Source organism: Coregonus clupeaformis, unplaced genomic scaffold, assembly GCF_020615455.1.
Source record: "Coregonus clupeaformis isolate EN_2021a unplaced genomic scaffold, ASM2061545v1 scaf0235, whole genome shotgun sequence".
In the NCBI taxonomy this organism is placed as follows: Eukaryota; Metazoa; Chordata; class Actinopteri; order Salmoniformes; family Salmonidae; genus Coregonus; species Coregonus clupeaformis.
Genome location: NW_025533690.1, coordinates 230600 through 257106, shown reverse-complemented (window position 1 = coordinate 257106; position 26507 = coordinate 230600). Strand labels below are relative to the sequence as shown.

The 26507-nt window shown below is 45.4% G+C and overlaps 1 protein-coding gene across 1 annotated transcript in view; it reads right to left on the bottom strand.

The window, feature by feature from the left end:
- The window catches only part of LOC121551600 (transmembrane protein 114), a 52940-nt gene that overhangs the window by 13188 nt on the left and 13245 nt on the right, over positions 1-26507 (bottom strand). Inside the window, exon 3 of the mRNA XM_041864306.1 lies at positions 736-873. Coding sequence (XP_041720240.1) covers positions 736-873 — 138 coding nt within the window. The remainder of the gene's footprint in view (positions 1-735; positions 874-26507) is intronic.

Sequence of the window (26507 nt, the reverse complement as noted above, 5' to 3'; positions counted from 1 at the left end):
GGCTTCGGCGTTCGTTGTCTCCGGAATACTAGCTGCCACCGTTGTATGTTTCATGTTCGTTTGCTTTTGTCTGAGTGTTGTCACACCTGTTTTCATTTAGTGTGTCATTAGTGTCCTATTTAGTTCCCGTTGTGTTTGTCAGGTGTTGTGTATTATTGATTGTGTCAGACGTGTTTTCGCTCGGTTGAGCTTCTCTCCACTGCGCTGGAGTTTACGCACCTGTTTGTGCGCTGTTTTGTTTCATTTTCGCCTTCGGGCAAGTGTTGTCCGTTTGCCGTGTTTCGGCTTAATACAAGTCTGTTGGATTATCCGTCTGCGTCCTGCGTTTGATTCCGCCACTGCACCTACAGCACGCCTTGACAGGTGTATTGTATAGGGTGTATTGTATAGGGTGTATTGTGTAGGGTGTAGGGTGTATTGTATAGGGTATAGGGTGTATTGTATAGGGTGTATTGTGTAGGGTGTAGGGTGTATTGTGTAGGGTATAGGGTGTATTGTATAGGGTGTATTGTATAGGGTATAGGGTATATTGTGTAGGGTGTATTGTATAGGGTATAGGGTGTATTGTATAGGGTGTATTGTATAGGGTGTATTGTGTAGGGTGTATTGTATAGGGTGTATTGTATAGGGTGTATTGTGTAGGGTATAGGGTGTATTGTATAGGGTGTAGGGTATAGGGTGTATTGTGTAGGGTATAGGGTGTATTGTATATGGTGTAGGGTGTAGGGTGCTTACCTCCCAGTAGTAACAGGATACCAGTCATCAGCAGTAGTATGTATGCTCTAGCCAGCAGGCCGATGAACCCCATCACTCCCCCCACGACCATTATGATCATACTGACAGGAAGCAACACCATGAATGTCCCGTGCATATCTGAGAGAGGAGGAGGGAGAGAGAGAGGAGCTATACTTACAGCTATAATGCACTCTCTTTATAAGAGAGAGAGCGGGAGATGAAGGGAGACTTGCTGACACACACAGGCATGCTGAATAGACACCTGCATAGAATGAAATCATATGAGATTATGGCTATAGTGCACTCTCTTTAGATAACATGGTTGCCACAAGAAAAGGGCAACCAGTGAAGAACAAACACCATTGTAAATACAACCCATATTTTTGTTTATTTATTTTCCCATTTGTACTATAACTATTTGCAGATTGTTTCAACACTGTATATATATATATACATAATATGACATTTGAAATGTCTTTATTTTTTTGGAACTTCTGAGTGTAATGTTTACTGTTAATATTTATTGTTTATTTCACTTTTGTTTATTACCTACTTCACTTGCTTTGGCAATGTAAACATATGTTTCCCATGGAGGGAGGGAGAGAGAGAGGGAGAGAGAGAGATTCATTCTGAGAATGTCACTGCCCTCACACACGCACAAAGTACAGCAGGGATGCTTCCTTATCTGTCCCAGTACCGTGGGGTCTTCTCTCATCTAGAAACCTGGGATTGTGTTGGCGTAGCAGGGATTATGTTTGTTTGATTTGAAACTAATGAATTCTACAGGACCTGTTTGTGTATCTGATGTCAAATCATTGTGTGTAATGCCCTCTGGTTGCCAGGGTGTCTGTTACCATGGACTGACTCTCTGTCTCTCTGTCTCTGTCTCTCTCTCTCTCTGTCTCTCTCTCTCTCTGCCTCTCTCTCTCTCTCTCTCTCTCTCTGTCTCTCTCTCTCTGTCTCTGTCTCTCTGTCTCTCTGTCTCTCTGTCTCTCTGTCTCTCTCTCTCTCTCTCTCTCTCTCTCTCTCTCTCTCTCTGTCTCTCTCTGTCTCTCTGTCTCTCTCTCTCTGCCTCTCTCTCTCCTCGCTCCGCCCTCTCTCTCTCTCTCTCTGCCTCTCTTTCTCTCTCTCTCTCTCTCTCTCTCTCTCTCTATCCCTCCCTCTCTCTCTCTCTCTCTCTCTCTCTCTGCCTCTCTTTCTCTCTCTATCCCTCTCTCTCTCTCTCTCTCTCTCTCTGCCTCTCTTTCTCTCTCTCTCTATCCCTCTCTCTCTCTCCCTCTCTGCCTCTGTCTCTCTCTCTCTCCCTCTCTCTCTCTGTCTCTCTCTCTCTCTTCTATAAAGAACTATTCAAAAATATGATATATAGCACCAAAAAGGGTTCTGCTATGGTTACAGCACTTTTTGGTGCAGTATGGAACCCTTTCTAATGGTTCTATAAATAACTTTTCTCAATCTCAAAGGTTCTACAAATAATATGTTGAAGAATAATACAGGATTAGCAGTATTGTGTTGTTATAATAATATGCCATTTAGCAGACGTTTTTATCCAAAGTGACTTACAGTCATGTGCGCATACATGTTTATGTATGGGTGGTCCCAGGGATGGAACCCACTACCCTGGCGTTACAAGCGCCATGCTCTACCATTTGAGCTACAGAGGACCACCTCTCTCTCTGTTAATATTCCATAGGTGTTATTATTGTGTTAACTGACAAGTAGAATCAGGCGTGCTAGTTCTGGAACAGCTCAGCGCAGTGATGTTACGTTTCATACTGGAGCTCCGAGGCGTGCGTCGAAATCGCTATGCAGCTAACTTCGAAGCAGTGTGCCGATGCGTGTATCATTTTATCAGAATTACATCATCAATGATGTCCGAAGCTTCGTTTGAGCATGTGCTTTTTCAAACCATGTGTTGCGAAATGCGAGATCCCACTGATTTCGCCTTGGTTCCGGTTCTGCTTTCAAACACGACCTTTCCTGGTTATTGTACTTATACAACTAGTTAGGATTTTGTACATGTAATTACACCTGACTGGTAGCTTAGCAGGTAAAGTAGGTAACTATCCTAAATAATGCCATAGGTTCTGTTTTAGAACAATAGTAAAGTTGAAGGCAACAAAGGGAAGCATGATGTAAGATGTGAACCTGGCAATCCAAAAGAATGTAGGTTCCTAAAGATAAAGACTTACTGCTGCGCCGCCGAGTTTTGATCAAATCAGTAGTGGCAAAAAAACAGATCTGATAATCACTTGTAGCTCAGTTGGTAGAGCATGGCGCTTGCAACGCCAGGGTTGTGGGTTCGATTCCCACGGGGGGCCAGTATGAAAAATTTATGCACTCACTAACTGTAAGTCGCTCTGGTTAAGAGAGTCTGCTAAATGACAAAAAATTGCTATTTGTTGCTTAGCAGCAGATGCCACTAATGTGCATTGTGAACGGATAATGAAGCGCTGAGTAATGAACCTATTTGGATGGAAATCCTCAATACTTCAGGAAGCTTAATTTCCCCGTAACTACCCTGAAGACATCATTGAGAGAACCAATGATTTTAGACGTCAGTTCTCAATAGACACAAGGCCATACGTGATGCTTTCACACGACACCATCACTGGCCATGGTCATATAACATGTAATTGACACGCCTGCTCCCGCTCCCCCTCCCTGGCGCTCGACGGCGCCAGGCTGCCCATCATTACGCACACCTGTTTCGTTTTCCGTTGTCCAGACGCTGTCGGCGTTTTTGTTCCTGTCTGTTTTTTTCAATACGTGTTCACTCCCTGTTCACTCCCTGTTCACTCCCTGCTTCTCGTCTCCCAGCGTCTGTCCTCACAGTAATGGCATAACACAACAGATCAGATCAACTGGAATGGACACACTCACTCACTCAAGAACAAAGAACCCTTTTGTGAACTGCAAAGAAACAGTGAAGGGCTCATAGGGTTCTTTTGAGTCATTATGGTTCCACATAGAACCATCACCCATCCCATAGAACCATGGAGGAACCCTCTTGTCTTGGTGTGTGTGTATATACACTGAAGTGATAAGGAAATTCAGCCACTCTTGGAGGGCAATGGAAGTTAATATTTAAAAAAGCCCTGTCCCACCTGAATGATCTTATTGTAGGTGAATAATGTTATTCCTTCAAGGAAAAGCCCTGGCCCACCTGAATGATCTTATTGTAGGTGAATAATGTTATTCCTTCAAGGAAAAGCCCTGGCCCACCTGAATGATCTTATTGTAGGTGAATAATGTTATTCCTTCAAGGAAAAGCCCTGTCCCACCTGAATGATCTTATTGCAGGTGAATAATGTTATTCCTTCAAGGAAAAGCCCTGTCCCACCTGAATGATCTTATTGCAGGTGAATAATGTTATTCCTTCTTACTCATATCACTTTTCCTATTCAAGCTTCCTGGTCGGCCTCTTGGCCTTCATCAGAGCTTTGTGGAAGGTAATAAAAATGCTTCTTTATTTATAAAACCATTGCATTTTCAGCTCTAAGCCTTCATCAGGGTTTTCTGGATGTTTATTATACAGTTGAAGTCGGAAGTTTACATACACCTTAGCCAAATACATTTAAACTCAGTTTTTCACAATTCCTGACATTTAATCCTAGTAAAAATTCCCTGTTTTAGGTCAGTTAGGATCACCACTTTATTTTAAGAATGTGAAATGTCAGAATAATAGTAGAGAGAATTATTTCTTTCAGCTTTTATTTCTTTCATCACATTCCCAGTAGGTCAGAAGTTTACATACACTCAATTAGTATTTGGTAGCATTGCCTTTAAATTGTTTAACTTGGGTCAAACGTTTCGGGTAGCCTTCCACAAGCTTCCCACAATAAGTTGGGTGAATTTTGGCCCATTCCTCCTGACAGAGCTGGTGTAACTGAGTCTGGTTTGTAGGCCTCCTTGCTCGCACACACTTTTTCAGTTCTGCCCACAAATGTTATGTGTAGGGTGTAGGGTATAGGGTATAGGGTGTAGGGTATAGGGTGTAGGGTATAGGGTTTAGGGTATAGGGTGCTTACCTCCAAGTAGTAACAGTACACCAGTCATTAGCAGTAGTAGGTATGCTCTGGTGGTAAGGGTGTATTGTATAGGGTGTATGGTATAGGGTATAGGGTGTATTGTGTAGGGTATAGGGTGTAGGGTGTATTGTATAGGGTGTATGGTATAGGGTATAGGGTGTATTGTGTAGGGTATAGGGTGTAGGGTGTATTGTATAGGGTATAGGGTGTATTGTGTAGGGTATAGGGTGTATTGTGTAGGGTATAGGGTGTATTGTGTAGGGTATAGGGTGTAGGGTGTATTGTATAGGGTATAGGGTGTATTGTATAGGGTATAGGGTGTATTGTGTAGGGTATAGGGTGTAGGGTGTATTGTATAGGGTGTAGGGTGTATTGTATAGGGTGTATTGTATAGGGTATAGGGTGTATTGTGTAGGGTATAGGGTGTATTGTGTAGGGTATAGGGTGTATTGTGTAGGGTATAGGGTGTAGGGTGTATTGTATAGGGTATAGGGTGTATTGTATAGGGTATAGGGTGTATTGTGTAGGGTATAGGGTGTAGGGTGTATTGTATAGGGTATAGGGTGTATTGTGTAGGGTATAGGGTGTAGGGTGTATTGTATAGGGTGTATTGTGTAGGGTATAGGGTATATTGTATAGGGTGTATTGTGTAGGGTATAGGGTATAGGGTGTATTGTGTAGGGTATAGGGTATAGGGTGTATTGTATAGGGTATAGGGTGTATTGTGTAGGGTATAGGGTATAGGGTGTATTGTGTAGGGTATAGGGTATAGGGTGTATTGTGTAGGGTATAGGGTGTATTGTGTAGGGTATAGGGTATAGGGTGTATTGTATAGGGTATAGGGTGTATTGTGTAGGGTATAGGGTATATTGTATAGGTGTATTGTGTATTGTATAGGGTATAGGGTATAGGGTGTATTGTATAGGGTGTATTGTATAGGGTATAGGGTGTATTGTGTAGGGTATAGGGTATATTGTATAGGGTGTATTGTGTAGGGTATAGGGTGTATTGTGTAGGGTATAGGGTATAGGGTGTATTGTATAGGGTGTATTGTGTAGGGTATAGGGTATAGGGTGTATTGTATAGGGTATAGGGTGTATTGTGTAGGGTATAGGGTATATTGTATAGGGTGTATTGTGTAGGGTATAGGGTATAGGGTGTATTGTGTAGGGTATAGGGTATAGGGTGTATTGTGTAGGGTATAGGGTGTATTGTATAGGGTATAGGGTGTATTGTGTAGGGTATAGGGTATAGGGTGTATTGTGTAGGGTATATGGTATAGGGTGTATTGTGTAGGGTATAGGGTATAGGGTGTATTGTGTAGGGTATAGGGTGTATTGTGTAGGGTATAGGGTATAGGGTGTATTGTGTAGGGTATAGGTTATAGGGTGTATTGTGTAGGGTATAGGGTATAGGGTGTATTGTATAGGGTATAGGGTGTATTGTGTAGGGTATAGGGTATAGGGTGTATTGTGTAGGGTATAGGGTATAGGGTGTATTGTGTAGGGTATAGGGTGTATTGTGTAGGGTATAGGGTATAGGGTGTATTGTATATGGCATAGGGTGTATTGTGTAGGGTATAGGGCATAGGGTGTATTGTATAGGGTATAGGGTGTATTGTATAGGGTGTAGGGTATAAGGTATAGGGTGTATTGTGTAGGGTATATGGTATAGGGTGTATTGTGTAGGGTATAGGGTGTATTGTGTAGGGTATAGGGTGTATTGTGTAGGGTATAGGGTATAGGGTGTATTGTGTAGGGTATAGGTTATAGGGTGTATTGTGTAGGGTATAGGGTATAGGGTGTATTGTATAGGGTGTATTGTGTAGGGTATAGGGTATAGGGTGTATTGTGTAGGGTATAGGGTATAGGGTGTATTGTGTAGGGTGTAGGGCATAGGGTGTATTGTGTAGGGTATAGGGTGTATTGTATAGGGTGTAGGGTATAAGGTATAGGGTGTATTGTGTAGGGTATAGGGTATAGGGTGTATTGTATAGGGTGTATTGTATAGGGTATAGGGTGTATTGTGTAGGGTATAGGGTATAGGGTGTATTGTATAGGGTGTATTGTGTAGGGTGTATTGTATAGGGTGTATTGTGTAGGGTATAGGGTATAGGGTGTATTGTGTAGGGTATAGGGTATAGGGTGTATTGTATAGGGTGTATTGTGTAGGGTATAGGGTATAGGGTGTATTGTGTAGGGTATAGGGTGTATTGTGTAGGGTATAGGGTATAGGGTGTATTGTATAGGGTATAGGGTGTATTGTTTAGGGTATAGGGTATAGGGTATAGGGTGTATTGTATAGGGTATAGGGTGTATTGTGTAGGGTATAGGGTATAGGGTGTATTGTGTAGGGTTTAGGGTATAGGGTGTATTGTGTAGGGTATAGGGTGTATTGTGTAGGGTATAGGGTATAGGGTGTATTGTATATGGCATAGGGTGTATTGTGTAGGGTATAGGGCATAGGGTGTATTGTATAGGGTGTAGGGTATAGGGTATAGGGTGTATTGTGTAGGGTATAGGGTATAGGGTGTATTGTGTAGGGTATAGGGTGTATTGTGTAGGGTTTCCTAGCTTACCTCCCAGTAGTAACAGTAGACCAGTTATCAGCAGTAGTAGGTAGCTCTGGTATGAACTGTAACTCAGTAAAATCTTTGAAATTGTTCATTTCTATTTTTGTTCAGTGTGTGTATATATACTGTACCCAGACCTAACCATGTCTAATTTCAACTGAAATTGTCCAAGAATAACTTGCTAGCTTGATAAACAGTGCTGACAATTCCATTTGGGCAAGCTAGTTAAATTATACAGCCAACATTGTGTCTACATTGATGCTGTTACAAAAACCATACAGTTGGATAAACAATTTGTGAAACCATGATGTGATGTACGGCAGGATTAGATGTTGCGTCCAATTTCAATGTTGCTTTGAGTTGCTTTGTGTATCAGAACATTTGCTTGAGATAATCTCACTGCAACACCGCTCACTGAGTCCATGTTGCTTGACATAGGTGTTTTCAAAGAACCGCCAGTCAAGGTAAGCTCCCTGCCCACTCAGCCTATTAGCACCTTTTTCCAGACTTCCTGGTAGTTAGACATTTAAAAAATATATATTATACAATATTATGGGTGATGTTTCTGTCACTCAAAAGTCTATTTTACATGGGTATCAGAATGACGGTGAAGGACCTTTAACGCTGAGTGCCAAGAAAAGGAGCATCAGGTTCCTTACAAAGAAAAAAACGAGTGGTTAGCAGCCACAGACCCTGAGTGGTCAGTAGCTCAGCTGGTAGAGCATGGCGCTTGTAACGCCAAGGTAGTGGGTTCGATCCCCGGGACCACCCATACACAAAAAAAAAATGTATGCACGCATGACTGTAAGTCGCTTTGGATAAAAGCGTCTGCTAAATGGCTTATTATTATTATTATTATTATTATCTAATGAAGCACCTGTGGTCCTGGGAAATGTAGGCTGAAAATCTGCCCCAGATTGGCACCAATCAGCCCCAGACAGAATCTGCACCAATCAGCGTCCTATGTCTCTCAGTGGGAGAACTCTGATCCCAAACAGCTGCTGCGTATCACACTGATAATGTCCTCCTCTGCCTACGCAATACGCACGCACACACATTAATGCATGCACACATATACACACATACACACATACACACTAGTACACACACATACACACAGGTACACACATACACACACGTACACACACACACACACACACACACAACAATATATTGAAGACATGGGCTCAGGAGGAAATCAGAGGCTGGAGTAATACAACAACCCTCTGACTCCCTCCCTTATTTTTCTCCATCCATCCTTCTCGTTTCCAATAGTGGGGGAGGCAGGGGAGGGAGGGGAGGCAGGGGAGGATCTGGATCCCTTGTTTGCTGAGAGACTTACTGTATGACTACCATCACTCCACGGGTGACAGCATCTGACCGTACTACCCATGGGAAGGAAGAGAGTTGAGGGAGGGGTTGAGCACCGGGGTGGATTGATTGTGTGTGTGTGTTTGTGTTTGTGTGTCCCCACAAGAATAGTAAACAAACAAAACGTTGACCAACTGGGGACATTTTGTTGATCCCCACAAGGTCAAATGCTATTTCTAGGGGGTATAGGGTGAAGGTTAGAATGAGTGTTAGGGTTAGAATTTTTGATACGGGTTAGGGTTAGGAGCCAGGGATAGTTTTAGGGTTAGGAGCTAGGGTTAGGGTTACGGTTAAGGTTAGGTTTTTGGGTGAGGGTTAGGGTAAGAGTAAGGGTTAGGTTTAGGGTTATAATACACTGCTCAAAAAAATAAAGGGAACACTTAAACAACACAATGTAACTCCAAGTCAATCACACTTCTGTGAAATCAAACTGTCCACTTAGGAAGCAACACTGATTGACAATAAATGTCACATGCTGTTGTGCAAATGGAATAGACAACAGGTGGAAATTATAGGCAATTAGCAAGACACCCCCAATAAAGGACTGGTTTTGCAGGTGGTGACCACAGACCACTTCTCAGTTCCTATGCTTCCTGGCTGATGTTTTGGTCACTTTTGAATGCTGGCGGTGCTTTCACTCCAGTGGTAGCATGAGACAGAGTCTACAACCCACACAAGTGGCTCAGGTAGTGCAGCTCATCCAGGATGGCACATCAATGCGAAGCTGTGGCAAGAAGGTTTGCTGTGTCTGTCAGCGTAGTGTCCAGAGCATGGAGGCGCTACCAGGAGACAGGCCAGTACATCAGGAGACGTGGAGGAGGCCGTAGGAGGGCAACAACCCAGCAGCAGGACTGCTACCTCCGCCTTTGTGCAAGGAGGAGCAGGAGGAGCACTGCCAGAGCCCTGCAAAATGACCTCCAGCAGGCCACAAATGTGCATGTGTCTGCTCAAACGGTCAGAAACCGACTCCATGAGGGTGGTATGAGGGCCCGACGTCCACAGGTGGGGGTTGTGCTTACAGCCCAACACCGTGCAGGACATTTGGCATTTGCCAGAGAACACCAAGATTGGCAAATTCGCCACTGGCGCCCTGTGCTCTTCACAGATGAAAGCAGGTTCACACTGAGCACATGTGACAGACGTGACAGAGTCTGGAGACGCCGTGGAGAACGTTCTGCTGCCTGCAACATCCTCCAGCATCACCGGTTTGGCGGTGGGTCAGTCATGGTGTGGGGTGGCATTTCTTTGGGGGGCCGCACAGCCCTCCATGTGCTCGCCAGAGGTAGCCTGACTGCCATTAGGTACCGAGATGAGATCCTCAGACCCCTTGTGAGACCATATGCTGGTGCGGTTGGCCCTGGGTTCCTCCTAATGCAAGACAATGCCTCAAGACCTCATGTGGCTGGAGTGTGTCAGCAGTTCCTGCAAGAGGAAGGCATTGATGCTATGGACTGGCCCGCCCGTTCCCCAGACCTGAATCCAATTGAGCACATCTGGGACATCATGTCTCACTCCATCCACCAACGCCACGTTGCACCACAGACTGTCCAGGACCTGAATCCAATTGAGCACATCTGGGACATCATGTCTCACTCCATCCACCAACGCCACGTTGCACCACAGACTGTCCAGGAGTTGGCGGATGCTTTAGTCCAGGTCTGGGAGGAGATCCCTCAGGAGACCATCCGCCACCTCATCAGGAGCATGCCCAGGCGTTGTAGGGAGGTCATACAGGCACGTGGAGGCCATACACACTACTGAGCCTCATTTTGACTTGTTTTAAGGACATTACATCAAAGTTGGATCAGCCTGTAGTGTGGTTTTCCACTTTAATTTTGAGGGTGACTCCAAATCCAGACCTCCATGGGTTGATAAATTTGATTTTCCATTGATTAATTTTTGTGTGATTTTGTTGTCAGCACATTCAACTATGTAAAGAAAAAAGTATTTAATAAGATTATTTCATTCATTCAGATCTAGGATGTGTTATTTTAGTGTTCCCTTTATTTTTTTGAGCAGTGTAATAGAATAACATGCCATTTAGCAGACGTTTTTATCTACAGCGACTTACAGTCATGTGTGCATAAATTTTTTTTGTGCATGGGTGGTCCCGGGGATCAAACCCACTACCCTGGTGTTACAAGCCCCGTGCTCTACCAGCTGAGCTACAGAGGGGGTCGGGGAAAATAGGATTTTGAACAAGACTGTGTGTGTGCGTGTGTGTGTGTGTGTGTGTGTGTGTGTGTGTGTGTGTGTGTGTGTGTGTGTGTGTGTGTGTGTGTGTGTGTGTGTGTGTGTGTGTGTGTGTGTGTGTGTGTGTGTGTGTGTGTGTGTGTGTGTGTGTGTGTGTGTGTGTGTGTGTGTGTGGTTCAATGCTGGTTAAATGAACCAGCATGGTCTGATAACCAGGTTATTGCAGGATAGTAATCATGTGGGAAGGAAGGAGACTGACTCTAACTCAGATAAATGAGATGTGTGTTCCCCCATCCTGTCCAGATGGCCTTAGACTACATCCAAAATGGCTTCACCCTGTTCACTACAGAGAACACTACTTCTGACCCACAACCCATTGCTCCAGGGTCTACTCTATACCAACTGAGTCTATCAGCACACTCCTAGTAGACTCCTCCTCCTCCTCATCATCATCATCATTCGGGCCGCCCCCAGGTGGTGAAGGTAGGAAACAACATCTCCACTTCGCTGATCCTCAACACAGGGGCCCCACAAGGGTGCGTGCTCAGCCCCCTCCTGTACTCCCTGTTCACCCATGACTGCGTGGCCACACACACACGCCTCCAACTCAATCATCAAGTTTGCAGACGACACAACAGTAGTAGGCTTGATTACCAACAATGACGTGACCGCCTACAGGGAGGAGGTGAGGGCTCTGGGAGTGTGGTGCCAGGAAAATAACCTCTCATTCAACATCAACAAAACAAAGGAGATGATTGTGGACTTCAGGAAACAGCAGAGGGTGCACCCCCCTGTCCACATCGACGGGACCGCAGTGGAGAAGCGTAGAAAGCTTCAAGTTCCTTGGCGTACACATCACTGACAAACTGAAATGGTCCACCCACGCAGAAAGTGTGGTGAAGAAGGCGCAACAGAGCCTCTTCAACCTCAGGAGGCTGAAGAAATTTGGCTTAGCACCTAAAACCCTCAACTTTTACAGATGCACAATTGAGAGCATCCTGTCGGGCTGTATCACCGCCTGGTACGGCAACTGCACCGCCCATAACCGCAGGGCTCTCCAGAGGGTGGTGCGGTCTGCCGAATGCATTACCGGGGGCAAACTACCCGCCCTCCAAGACACATACACATCCCATTCTTTACTAGTTTTGTGTGTTTTGGGTATATATTGTGAAATTGTTAGATATTACTTGTTAGATATTACTGCACTGTCGGAGCTAGAAGCACAAGCATTTCGCTACACCCGCTATAACATCTGCTAAACACGTGTATGTGACAAATAAAATTCGATTTGATTTGATTTCAGTCAACCACAAGCTTCCTCCAGTTGCCACAGTCACTAGCAAGGTTTAATCAAGCACAGCAGGTTCATACAGGAAACCACCAGTTGTTGCATCAGTTAATAGCATCAGATGATATTGCACCAATTAGATTAATCACTCTACCTTAATATGGCTGTCTATTTACTAAACCAGGTTTTGCACACACATTCTCTGAAGGCTGCCGTGCGCAAGCTATGCCCCTGGTATTCTTGGTGACATGCTAATGATGTAACATGCGTTCTCTTTCAGTCGACTCGGTTTTGACATCTCACTATGGGACATACCCTCTCTAGCGTGTCATTGGTTGAAGCCTTATACAATCACACCTAACAAGCCAATCAGAGCGGTTTCCTCATTCTAAGAACAACCTCTTACACGAGTCTATTTTGTTTACTAGCCGGTTTAGCAGCTTTCTTCAGAAAACATATACAAATATATATATTAAATATATAATAATAATATATATACAGTGAGGGAAAAAAGTATTTGATCCGCTGCTGATTTTGTACATTTGCCCACTGACAAAGGAATTATCAGTCTATAATTTTATTGGTAGGTTTATTTGAACAGTGAGAGACAGAATAACAACAACAAAATCCAGAAAAACGCATGTCAAAAATGTTATAAATTGATTTGCATTTTAATGAGGGAAATAAGTATTTGACCCTCTGCAAACATGACTTAGTACTTGGTGGCAAAACCCTTGTTGGCAATCACAGAGGTCAGACGTTTCTTGTAGTTGGCCACCAAGTTTGCACACATCTCAGGAGGGATTTTGTCCCACTCCTCTTTGCAGATCTTCTCCAAATCATTAAGGTTTCGAGGCTGACGTTTGGCAACTCGAACCTTCAGCTCCCTCCACAGATTTTCTATGGGATTAAGGTCTGGAGACTGGCTAGGCCACTCCAGGACCTTAATGTGCTTCTTCTTGAGCCCCTCCTTTGTTGCCTTGGCCGTGTGTTTTGGGTCATAGTCATGCTGGAATACCCATCCACGACCCATTTTCAATGCCCTGGCTGAGGGAAGGAGGTTCTCACCCAAGATTTGACGGTACATTGCCCTGTCCATCGTCCCTTTGATGCGGTGAAGTTGTCCTGTCCCCTTAGCAGAAAAACACCCCCAAAGCATAATGTTTCCACCTCCATGTTTGACGGTGGGGATGGTGTTCTTGGGGTCATAGGCAGCATTCCTCCTCCTCCAAACACGGCGAGTTGAGTTGATGCCAAAGAGCTCAATTTTGGTCTCATCTGACCACAACACTTCACCCAGTTCTCCTCTGAATCATTCAGATGTTCATTGGCAAACTTCAGACAGGCATGTATATGTGCTTTCTTGAGCAGGGGGACCTTGCGGGCGCTGCAGGATTTCAGTCCTTCACGGCGTAGTGTGTTACCAATTGTTTTCTTGGTGACTATGGTCCCAGCTGCCTTGAGATCATTGACAAGATCCTCCCGTGTAGTTCTGGGCTGATTCCTCACCGTTCTCATGATCATTGCAACTCCACGAGGTGAGATCTTGCATGGAGCCCCAGGCCGAGGGAGATTGACAGTTATTTTGTGTTTCTTCCATTTGCGAATAATCGCACCAACTGTTGTCACCTTCTCACCGAGCTGCTTGGCGATGGTCTTGAAGCCCATTCTAGCCTTGTGTAGGTCTACAATCTTGTCCCTGACATCCTTGGAGAGCTCTTTGGTCTTGGCCATGGTGGAGAGTTTGGAATCTGATTGATTGATTGCTTCTGTGGACAGGTGTCTTTTATACAGGTAACAAGCTGAGATTAGGAGCACTCCCTTTAAGAGTGTGCTCCTAATCTCAGCTCGTTACCTGTATAAAAGACACCTGGGAGCCAGAAATCTTTCTGATTGAGAGGGGGTCAAATACTTATTTCCCTCATTAAAATTCAAATCAATTTATAACATTTTTAACATGCGTCTTTCTGGATTTTTTTGTTGTTATTCTGTCTCTCACTGTTCAAATAAACCTACCATTAAAATTATAGACTGATCATTTCTTTGTCAGTCGGCAAACGTACAAAATCAGCAGGGGATCAAATACTTTTTTCCCTCACTGTATATATATAATATATTAAACATTCAGTTAACACAGCTCTGAACTTAATTGCTCCATTCGGTGTGGTTTACCACTCTACCACGGGGCATTGAGTGGATTATTTTCTATTTTCAGGAATTCGGCTTCACTTTACCGAATGAAGTTATCTCAGTTAGCTGACAACAAATAGCGCTGCTAACAAGCTAACTACAGTACCTTTAGCCTAGCCTGCACGCAATTAGTGTTGTTAGCTCGCTAGCTCCACTGCTTTAGCATCCCGCTAGAGCAGATTTCCACTAGTTGTGCTTTTTTACCTCAAGTTACTTGGTTTGCATACCGAGTCAGCACTTGGCATTAACACGTGCTCAGCTAGCTATCATGACACAGGTGGTGATAGCCAGCTAATTACCTAATCAGCTATCATCCCTGCTAGCACGACTTTCATTCCCCTGAAAGTATAGACTTTCTTTATCTCTCACTCCCCTGGTAAATAAAGCTTTCTGTTGCTGCTTACCTGGCTTCCAGCTATTGTTACCCCATGTCTCACCTGACGTCTCCGTCGAGTTATTAGTAGCTAGCCTTCCCCCCCCCCTGGTAATTCCACCCGCTTCCGTCCACCCAGTCCAAACGATGTTGACTAATGTACTGACCAAGCGGGAGAAGAAGCAGCGCAAGCCTAACAAAGCTTGTCTACTAATGTACTGAACGGGTTTGGTGTCTCATGTTTTTATATTTTAACAATGAAGTTAGTCAGAAGCTTGTGTAGTAGAGCGTTGTCAACAGAAAGGGAACAATGAAGTGATCTACTTTAATGAAGACCAGACAACCTTTTGATACAGGATGCAGTGGTGATGATTAAAACTGTCACCTGTGATAAAGCGAAAGGCGCTATGGCAGACGGCATCCACAGGTTTAAGAGGAGTGGCTGCTGCAATCTGGTAAACAGTGTCACCATAGTCAAGAACTGGCAGGAAAGTTGACTGTACAATCTGCTTCCTGCTATTTAGGGAGAGGCAAGCTCTATTTCAAAAAAAAAAGAAGCCCCTTTTAAATATTTTTAACTAACTCATCCGTATGTTTTTTTAAACATTAAATCTTTGTCAATCCAAATACCCAGATATTTATAGGCGGAAACCCGATCGATGGGAGAACCATCCAATGAATGTGTAGTCCATTCTTTTTGCAAGAATTAGAGAACATCATACATTTAGTCTTTCCTGCATTAAGTAGACGTTTTTAAAACAACCCGTGTTTTCTGTTCCCGTGGCAACAAGGTCAGATTGCAGCTCCAATATAACCTGGTCAACAGTTGGGGCAACATGGCGTACATACAGATGAATATTTTAAAAAATAACAGATAGACCAATATTATTTATATGAATAGTAAAGAGAACAGGTCCCAATATCGACCCCTGCGGTACACCTTTCGTAATATCCAGGAAACTAGACTTGACACACTTAGAAAATCACGCATTGTGTCCTGTCTGACAGATAATTCTCAAACCACTTGCAAGAAGCCTGATCCAGGTCTATTTCAGTCAGCCTTTGAATGAGAACGTAATGGTCAACCGTGTCGAAGGCCTTGGAAAGGTCTATAAATAAGGCAGTACAATCGTTTTTTCATGATCTAAGCAAAACTTTGGAAAGGCAAGATAACTTGGAAATTGGACGGTAGTTATCTAAACTCAAAAGGATCTCCTCCTTTGTGTAGAGGAGGACACGTGCTGCTTTTCCACATCTTAAGGATAACACCATAAACAATTGTCAAGTAAAAAAATACAGGTTAATGATTCTACAATAAGTTGGGCAGAGAGCTGCAGTAAGAAGAGATCAAGAGAATCAGCCCCTGTGGATTTTTTCACATCAATTTTTGGCAAGGCACTTTTAGCACATCAAAATATAAAATGGCTGAAGATGTCTATGAGCTATCGATCTGCAGCTCAGGCGGGGCGCTCTGTGAAGGCAGCTGACCTCCTCTTCATCTACTTAGCAGTGCAGGCTAAGGAGCTGTGCGACTCCCTGTCTAACGGTGGCGCCACCGACCAGGAGAAGCTGATGGAGCTACAGTTGAAGTCGGAAGTTTACATGCACTTAGGTTGGAGTCATTAAAACCCGTTTTTTGAACCACTCCACACATTTCTTGTTAACAAACTATAGTTTTTGGCAAGTCGGTTAGGACATCTACTTTGAGCATGACGCAAGTAATTTTTCCAACAATTGTTTACAGACAGATTATTTCACTTATAATTCACTGTATCACAATTCCAGTGGGGTCAGAAGTTTACATACACTAAGTTGACTGTGCCTTTAAACAGCTTGGACATTTCCAGAAAATTATGTCATGGCTTTAGAAGCTTCTGATAGGCTAATTGACATAATTTGAGTCAATTGGAGGTGTACCTGTGGATGTATTTCAAGGCCTACCTTCAAACTCAGTACCTCTTTGCTTGACATCATGGGAAAATCAAAAGAAATCAGCCAAGACCTCAGAAAAAAAAATGTAGACCTCCACAAGTCTGGTTCATCCTTGGGAGCAATTTCCAAACGCAATTTCCAAACACTTTCATCTGTACAAACAATAGTACGCAAGTGTAAACACCATGGGACCACGCATTCTGTCTCCTAGAGATGAACGTACTTTGGTGCGAAAAGTGCAAATCAATCCCAGAACAACAGCAAAGGACCTTGTGAAGATGCTGGAGAAAACAGGTACAAAAGTATCTATATCCACATTAAAACGAGTCCTATATCGACATAACCTGAAAGGCCGCTCAGCAAGGAAGAAGCCACTGCTCCAAAACAGCCATAAAAAAGCCAGACTACGGTTTGCAACTGCACATGGGGACAAAGATCGTACTTTTTGGAGAAATGTCCTCTGGTCTGATGAAACAAAAATAGAACTGTTTGGCCATAATGACCATCGTTATGTTTGGAGGAAAAAAGGGGTCGCTTGCAAGCCGAAGAACACCATCCCAACCGTGAAGCACTGGGGTGGCAGCATCATGCTGTGGGGGTGCTTTGCTGCAGGAGGGACTGGTGCACTTCACAAAATAGAAGACATCAGTCAGGAATGTAAAGCTTGGTCGCAAATGGGTCTTTCAAATGGACAATGACCCCAAGCATACTTCCAAAGTTGTGGCAAAATGATGGCTTAAGGACAACAAAGTCAAGGTATTGGAGTGGCCATCACAAAGCCCTGACCTCAATCCTATAGAAAATGTGTGGGCAGGACTGAAAAGGCGTGTGCGAGCAAGGAGGCCTACAAACCTGTCTCAGTTACACCAGCTCTGTCAGGAGGAATGGGCCAAAATTCACCCAACTTATTGTGGGAAGCTTGTGGAAGGCTACCCGAAACGTTTGACCCAAGTTAAACAATTTAAAGGTAATGCTACCAAATACTAATTGAGTGTATGTAAACTTCTGACCTACTGGGAATGTGATGAAATAAATAAAAGCTGAAATAAATCATTCTCTCTACTATTATTCTGACATTTCACATTCTTAAAATAAAGTGGTGATCGTAACTGACCTAAGACAGGGAATTTTTACTAGGATTAAATGTCAGGAATTGTGAAAAACTGAGTTTAAATGTATTTGGCTAAGGTGTATGTAAACTTCCGACTTCAACTGTAAGTCACCTTGCCGACCATACCACCTGGACCTCAAGTGTACCGCTGAAGCTTCTGGGAGGGTTTTGGCGACTGAGAGCCCTCTGGCTGAATAACGCAAGGGTGTCTGAGAGGAAAAGATCCTGAACGGACAGATCGATCGGGCAACAGGTGGGTTCACTTGCCCCTCACAGGGAACAGGTGGGTTCACTTGCCCCTCATAGGGAGCAGTGGCGTGCATGTGCAGTCTCCCCTGGGTCCTGCTAGGGTTACAGACCACAATGGGAATAGTGCAGTCCACTGCACAAGAGGAAGACGAGATACCGTCTCAGTTGGCTAAGGGAGCGTGGTGCTGAGGGAGGAAGCTCATCTTCAGACATTATTTCTTGGTCCCAGAGCATCTGAGGGTTACAGATTTTGAATTATAATGCATGGCTTCAGTTAGATTCGATTCGGCAGAAGGAGTGGTTCACCACAGTAGACTACAAATATCTCACCTTACCATCCGGTCTGACCCTGGCCCCACGGACATTCATGAAGTGTGCCAAAGCCACCCAAGCCCCCCTATGGGAGAGAGGCTTAAGAGTTTTGACGTACATCGACAACTGGTTGATCTGTGTGGACACTCTGGCTCAGGCAGCAGAGCACATCACTCTGGCTCAGGCAGCACACAGACTCTCTGAGTACAGCCCATATCAACATTCTACACTGTGTTACTAGCCCTCAGGCACTTCCATCCGTTCCTACAGGGCCAAAATGTCCTGTTCAGGTCGGACAATACGTCTACAGTGGCGTATGTCAACCGCCAAGGAGGAACACGCTCCCGTCAACTTCACTCTCTGGCGAGAGAGATCTTGCTATGGAGCAGCGAATATCTGTTGTCTCTTAGCAACACATGTACCAGGCAGACTGAACTCAGGTGCGGATTTACTGTAGCGGGGGAACCCCCTACCTGGGGAGTGACGACTTCAACTGTTTGTTTGCTTTGCCAACCCTGCTCGGGGTAGGGCTTTATCCAAACAATGGCTCTCCCACTGTGTAGTGGAGGGTATTGCCAAGGCGTACAGTTGTAGGGGATTGCACTGTCCCCTGGGTGACCGGGCACATTCCACTAGAGGAATTGCTATGTCATGGGCACTGTTCAGGGGGGTCTCTGAGATTTGTGTGGCAGCTAGTTGGGCTTCCCCTCACACCTTTGTGAGATTCTATCGTCTGGATGTCACTGCGCCTTCTCTGGCGCATACAGTCCTCGGTGCTGGAGCTGAGTAGGATGGATCAGGTACATTGCCATGAACCACAACAGGCTTCTCAGGAAACGGGGCATTTTGCAAGTGTCCCGTAGTGAGATGTCAAACCGAGTCAACTAAAAGAGAACTTTGGGTTCTCTGAAGGAGATGAGGGGGTCTTCTCGCCCTCTTGCACGACTCATAGAGGCAGTTGTTCAAATCAGGAAACCAGAGCAGTGTGGGGTGCTACATAGATCCACAGGCTCTGATTGGCCTGTTTGGCCTAATTGAATAAGGCTTCAACCAATGACGCGCTAGAGATGTCTCCCTCATCACCATGCACGTCCATTTTTCTGCTTTCCCACCTGTTTAGGCTCTGCTTTTGTTTCGGTCAGGGGGATTGGTATAGCATACCTTTCCCACCTGTTTAGCAGTCCCAGAAGTCCCCATAGTTTGATTCTATCAACACGAAATCTGCTATGTGCTTGTAGTGTCAGATGTGCAACTACAAGTTTTGAGAACAGTGATCAGCAATAGCCTACGAGAGCTCACCAGAGAAGAAGCCAGTGAGGCAAGCTGTTCATTTTCTCTGGTACATTATGAGTAACGGGTTTGCCCACCTCCACTGTCTGCATCACAAAATGGCAGCCTATACCCTTTTAAAGGATCCTCATCATCTTCTTGTATGAGGAGTGTGTCTAAGGCCCTGCCCTCTCCGGAGAGATCTTTGCAGTTCGCGCCTCCCGAGTGGCGCAGTGGTCTAAGGCACTGTGCATCGCAGTGCTAGCTGTGCCACTAGAGATCCTGGTTCAAATCCAGGCTCTGTCGTAGCCGGCTGCGACCGGGAGACCCATGGGGCGGCGCACAATTGGCCCAGCGTCGTCCAAGGTAGGGGAGGGAATGGCCGGCAGGGATGTTGGTAGAGCACGGCGTTTGCAACGCCAGGGTTGTGGGTTCGATTCCCACGGGGGGCCAGTATGAAAAAATAAAAATATAATGTATGCACTCACTAACTGTAAGTCACTCTGGATAAGAGCGTCTGCTAAATGACTAAAATATAAATGTGATGTTAGCTGTGATATTTACAGTTGAGGCTATTGACACCTGAGGGCCCCGTACACACTCAGGTTGCACAACTGATGTACAACGGTTGTGGCACAACGGTTGTCCTCAGATCCTCAAATGGTTCTACAGCTGCACCATTGAGTGCATCCTTACTGGTTGCATCACTGCCTGCTATGGCAACTGCTCGGCCTCAGACCGCAAGGCACTACAGAGGGTAGTGCGTACGGCCCAGTACATCACTGGGGCCAAGCTTCCTGCCATCCAGGACCTCTATACCAGGCGGTGTCAGAGGAAAGCCCTAAAAATTAGTCCAGCCACCCTAGTCATAGACTGTTCTCTCTGCTACCGCACGGCAAGCGGTACCGGAGCACCAAGTCTAGGTCCAAGAGGCTTCTAAACAGCTTCTACCCCCAAGCCATAAGACTCCTGAACATCTAATAAAATTTCTACCCAGACTATTTGCATTGCCCCCCCCACCCCCCCCACCCCTCTTTTACGCTGCTGCTACTCTGTTTATTATCAATGCATAGTCACTTTAATAACTCTACCTACATGTACATAGTTTCCTAAATTACCTCGACTAACGCGTGTCCCCACACATTGGCTCGGTACAGTGCCTTGCAAAAGTATTCATCCCCCTTGGCGTTTTTCCTATTTTGTTGCAACCTGTAATTTAAATGGATTTTTATTTGGATTTCATGTAATGGACATACACAAAATAGTCCAAATTGGTGAAGTGAAATAAAAAAAATTACTTGTTTCAAAAAATTCTAAAAAATAAATAGCGGAAAAGTGGTGTGTGCATATGTATTCACCCCCTTTGCTATGAAGCTCCTAAATAAGATCTGGTGCAACCAATTACCTTCAGATGTCACATAATTAGTTAAATAAAGTCCACCTGTGTGCAATCTATGTGTCACATGATCTCAGCAAGGGGCACCACCAAGAAGAAGATCAAGGAGCTCTCCAAACAGGTCAGGGACAAAGTTGTGGAGAAGTACAGATCAGGGTTGGGTTATAAAAAAATATCAGAAACTTTGAACATCCCACGGAGCACCATTAAATCCATTATAAAAAATTGAAAGAATATGGCACCACAACAAACCTGCCAAGAGAGGGCCGCCCACCAAAACTCACAGACCAGGTAAGGGCATTAATCAGAGAGGCAACAAAGAGACCAAAGATAACCCTGAAGGAGCTGCAAACTCCACAGCGGAGATTGGAGTATCTGTCCATAGGACCACTTCAAGCCGTACACTCCACAGAGCTGGGCTTTACGGAAGAGTGGCCAAGCTTATAGAGATATATCCCAAGAGACTTGTAGCTGTAATTGCTGCAAAAGGTGACTCTACAAAGTATTGACTTTGGGGGCGGGGGAGGTGGGGGTGAATAGTTATGCACGCTCAAGTTTTCTGCTTTATTGTCTTATTTCTTGTTTGTTTCACAATAAAAAATATTTTGCATCTTCAAAGTGGTAGGCATGTTGTGTAAATCAAATGATACAAACCCCCAAAAAAATCTATTTTAATTCCAGGTTGTAAGGCAACAAAATGGAATAATGCCAAGGGGGGTGAATACTTTCGCAAGCCTTGCTATTGTTATTTTTACTGCTGCTCTTTAATTATTTGTTACTATTATTTCGTATTATTTTATATTGTATTTTTTTGTGTAATTCTTTTTTGGTATCTTTCTTAAAACTGAATTAAGGACAGTAAGGACAGTCATCTTAGTTCAACTCCATTTAATTTGCTTTCATCAGTCATGGTTGGAGCTCCATTACACACCCTGTTATGTTCATTAATCTATAACACTGGACAGAATGTGGAGAAAACTAACATGCTAAAGTTGTCCTTGCCTTTCTTGCACTAACACCACTGGTGAAGGTAAGCAGGTATAGTGGCAGTACGCCGTACCGGTAAAGGATTAGCCTATCACAATAATTAGATCAAAGATTTCAACGAAACCGTACGCTTCTACACTGTCAATTATCTTTTACTCATGTCAGCCCCATGAGAAATTAGCAAATAGACTTGAAAAAGGTATATGTTTCAAAATGCGGTGTGGGTTCGTCTCTACGATGAGACGCGCATGGACAGCAGTCATGCCTAAACTCAATGCAAGTTACAAGTGTCTCAATCGCCAAATGTCATTCCTCTCTCTGGTGTTTTTCCAGCGGATCTATTGCTTCATTCATAAAATGGCTGGTGTGCTGTTGGATTCTGGGATTCTTTTAGAGTGGATGAACGTATGCAGGTAGACTGCGGAACCTTTATGGATGAACGTATGCAGGTAGACTGCGGAACCTTTAAAGTGATTTGTTTGACAATCAGATGAAAACCCTATGACTGGTTCTGCGCACTGGTATGCCACATATTAAAAGGCACTCAAATAGGTCTTATTATACATTGAATGTCTTGTCATAAATAGTCTAGTTTTAAAGTTATTCACTTGGACACTCACTTGGTGAAGGCTACAGGACTGAAAGCCATGGAATACAAGAATCATGTCTCTGTCACTAACTTTTCGTCTTTTTTTTCTCTCTGTCACTAATAAATACAGTCATGGGTGGTAACTACAATTCACTCGAAAGGCACACTGGGAAATATGCAAATGTGGTTGAATGAATTATCAGGTCGAATTGTATGTTCGCTCAGCCTAAATTCAAAGTAAGTGAACATACAATTCAACTTGATAATTTATGTTGGGCCAGCAAATATGCAGAAATATTGAGCAAACTCAAAATCGTATTGCAGTTGTAGGTTGAATACAGTTGTAGGTTGAATAATCTTTTTTTATACAGTGTAGCTGAATGAATGCACTAACTATAATTCGCTCTGGATAAGAGTGTTTGCTAAATGACTAAAATGTCAAATGTAAATGAGATACAAGTCATCTCAGTTCAACTCAACGTTATTATCCTTTATCAGTCATGGTCACAGCACTCAGCTCTGTAATGTTCATTACAATTCATGATGCTGAATATATACAACATGCACTCTAGTCCAGTGGTTAAAAACCTCTCCTCATAGACCACCAGACGTTTCACTATTTTGTTGCAGCCCTGGACTAGCTCTCTAGTTGAACTAGTTGAATCAGGTGTGATGGACAAGCTCTCTAGTTGAATCAGGTGTGATGGACTATCTCTCTAGTTGAATCAGGTGTGATGGACTAGCTCTCTAGTTGAATCAGGTGTGGTGGACTAGCTCTCTAGTTGAATCAGGTGTGATGGACTAGCTCTCTAGTTGAATCAGGTGTGATGGACTAGCTCTCTAGTTGAATCAGGTGTGATGGACTAGCTCTCTAGTTGAATCAGGTGTGATGGACTAGCTCTCTAGTTGAATCAGGTGTGGTGGACTAGCTCTCTGGTTGAATCAGGTGTGATGGACTATCTCTCTAGTTGAATCAGGTGTGATGGACTAGCTCTCTAGTTGAATCAGGTGTGATGGACTAGCTCTCTAGTTGAATCAGGTGTGATGGACTAGCTCTCTGGTTGAATCAGGTGTGATGGACTAGCTCTCTAGTTGAATCAGGTGTGATGGACTAGCTCTCTAGTTGAATCAGGTGTGATGGACTAGCTCTCTAGTTGAATCAGGTGTGATGGACTAGCTCTCTAGTTGAATCAGGTGTGATGGACTAGCTCTCTAGTTGAATCAGGTGTGATGGACTAGCTCTCTAGTTGAATCAGGTGTGATGGACTAGCTCTCTAGTTGAATCAGGTGTGATGGACTAGCTCTCTAGTTGAATCAGGTGTGATGGACTAGCTCTCTAGTTGAATCAGGTGTGATGGACTATCTCTCTAGTTGATGTCACATTCGTTGAATGACGGGTCAGACCAAGGCGCAGCGTGATATGCATACATGTTTATTTTACACTGAATAAACACCACGACAAAACAAGAAAGGAAACGAAACGTGAAGTCCCAAGGTAGTACACAAAACAAACCTTACACGGAACAAGATCTCACAACTAGACAGTGCCAATAGGCTGCTTAAGTATTGTCCCCAATCAGAGACAACGAGCGACAGCTGCCTCTGATTGGGAACCACACCGGCCAACATAGAACTATACATACTAGACAAGCCACACAGAAAAAGCACAACACCTACCCTGACTCAACATATAAGCGTCCCCTGAGTCAGGGCGTGACAGTACCCCCCCCCCCCAAAGGTGCGGACTCCGACAGCACAACATAAACATAACAGGGTAGGGGCCGGGTGGGCATTCCGCCTCGGAGGCGGATCCGGCTCGGGGCGTGATGACCTCTCACTCTCCGCCTCCCTGTTGCGCCCCTGGTCTGGTCTGGACCTCGGCGCGCTGCTTCCCCTCTCCTTCCTCCCACGATACGCCAGGCCCTGTCTGGACCCTGGTGTGGGAGACCCCGAACCTGGAGAGGGGCTGATGTCATGGTCTGGACTGGAGCCGGTGACCGGCGCTGGACTGGGCACCGGTGGAGCGGACTGCTCTGGCTCCGGAGTGGAGGCGCTGACCGGAGCTGAATCAGGCACCGGTGGAGCGGACTACTCTGGCTCCGGAGTGGAGCCGCTGACCGGAGCTGGACTGGACCCCGGTGGAGCGGACTGCTCTGGCTCCGGAGTGGAGCAGCTGACCGGAGCTGGATCAGGCACCGGTGGAGCGGACTGCTCTGGCTCCGGAGTGGAACAGCTGACCGGAACTGGATCAGGCACCGGTGGAGCGGACTGCTCTGGCTCCGGAGTGGAGCAGCTGACCGGAGCTGGATCAGGCACCGGTGGAGCGGACTGCTCTGGCTCCGGAGTGGAACAGCTGACCGGAACTGGATCAGGCACCGGTGGAGCGGACTGCTCTGGCTCCGGAGTGGAGCAATTGACCGGTGCCGAACCAGGCACCGGTGGAACGGGCACGGGCTGTGCCGGACTGGACAAACGCACCACTGGTCTGGTGCGAGGAGCAGGCACGGGCCGGACCGGACTAGGAACACGCACCACTGGCTTGGTGCGAGGGGCAGGAACGGGCCGGGCCGGACTGGCTTGGTGGCTTGGTGCGAGGAGCAGGAACAGGCCGGGCCGGGCTGGCGACGCGCACCACTGGCTTGGTGCGAGGAGCAGGAACAGGCCGGGCCGGGCTGGGCTGGCGACGTGCACCACTGGCTTGGTGCGAGGAGCAGGAACAGGCCGGGCCGGGCTGGCGACGCGCACCACTGGCTTGGTGTGAGGAGCAGGAACAGGCCGGGCCGGTCTGGTGACGCGCACCACTGGCTTGGTGCGAGGAGCAGGAACAGGTCGGGCCGTACTGGGAACACACACCACTGGCTTAGTGCGGGGAGCAGGAACGGGCCGGACCGGACTGGCGACACGCACCACTTTCTTGGTGCGAGGAGCAGGACTGAGTTCCTTTATTAACCCCCGCTCCTTCTGCTGCCTAACCAGCTCCTCTCGCCGTGCCTCTACACTCTCCTTCTCCCTTTTAGCCTCCTGTAGCGCCTCCCTCTGACCGAATAACTCCTGCTCCCTCTGAACCAATAGCCCCCGTAACATGGTGGCCTCCTCTCCTAACCTGCAGACCCGCCCTTTAACGGCCTCATGCTGCCTCGTCGTCCACACCGTGTGCCCCCCCCCAAAATGTTCTTGGGGTTGCCTCTCCACCCTGATCCCCTTCAGGGCCTCCAGCTTTCTTGCCAGATCCTCTCTTATCTCCTGCCAAGTCCATCCTCTCTGCTCCTCCTCGGCACACTGCTTGGTCCAGGTCTGGTGGGATCTTCTGTCACGTTCGTTGAATGACGGGTCAGACCAAGGTGCAGCGTGATATGCATACATGTTTATTTTACACTGAATAAACACCACGACAAAACAAGAAAGGAAACAAAACGTGAAGTCCAAGGTAGTACACAAAACAAACCTTACACGGAACAAGATCCCACAACTAGACAGTACCAATAGGCTGCTTAAGTATGGTCCTCAATCAGAGACAACGAGCGACAGCTGCCTCTGATTGGGAACCACACCGGCCAACATAGATCCACACATACTAAATCGACAACATAGAAAAAGCACAACAAGGAATATACACACACTGACTCAACATATAAGCGTCCCCTGAGTCAGGGCGTGACAGTTGGACTAGTTGAATCAGGTGTGATGGACTATCTCTCTAGTTGAATCAGGTGTGATGGACTATCTCTCTAGTTGAACTAGTTGAATCAGGTGTGATGGACTATCTCTCTAGTTGAACTAGTTGAATCAGGTGTGAAGGACTATCTCTCTAGTTGAACTAGTTGAATCAGGTGTGATGGACTATCTCTATTTGAACTAGTGGATTCAGGTGTGATGGACTATCTCTCTAGTTGAACTAGTTGAATCAGGTGT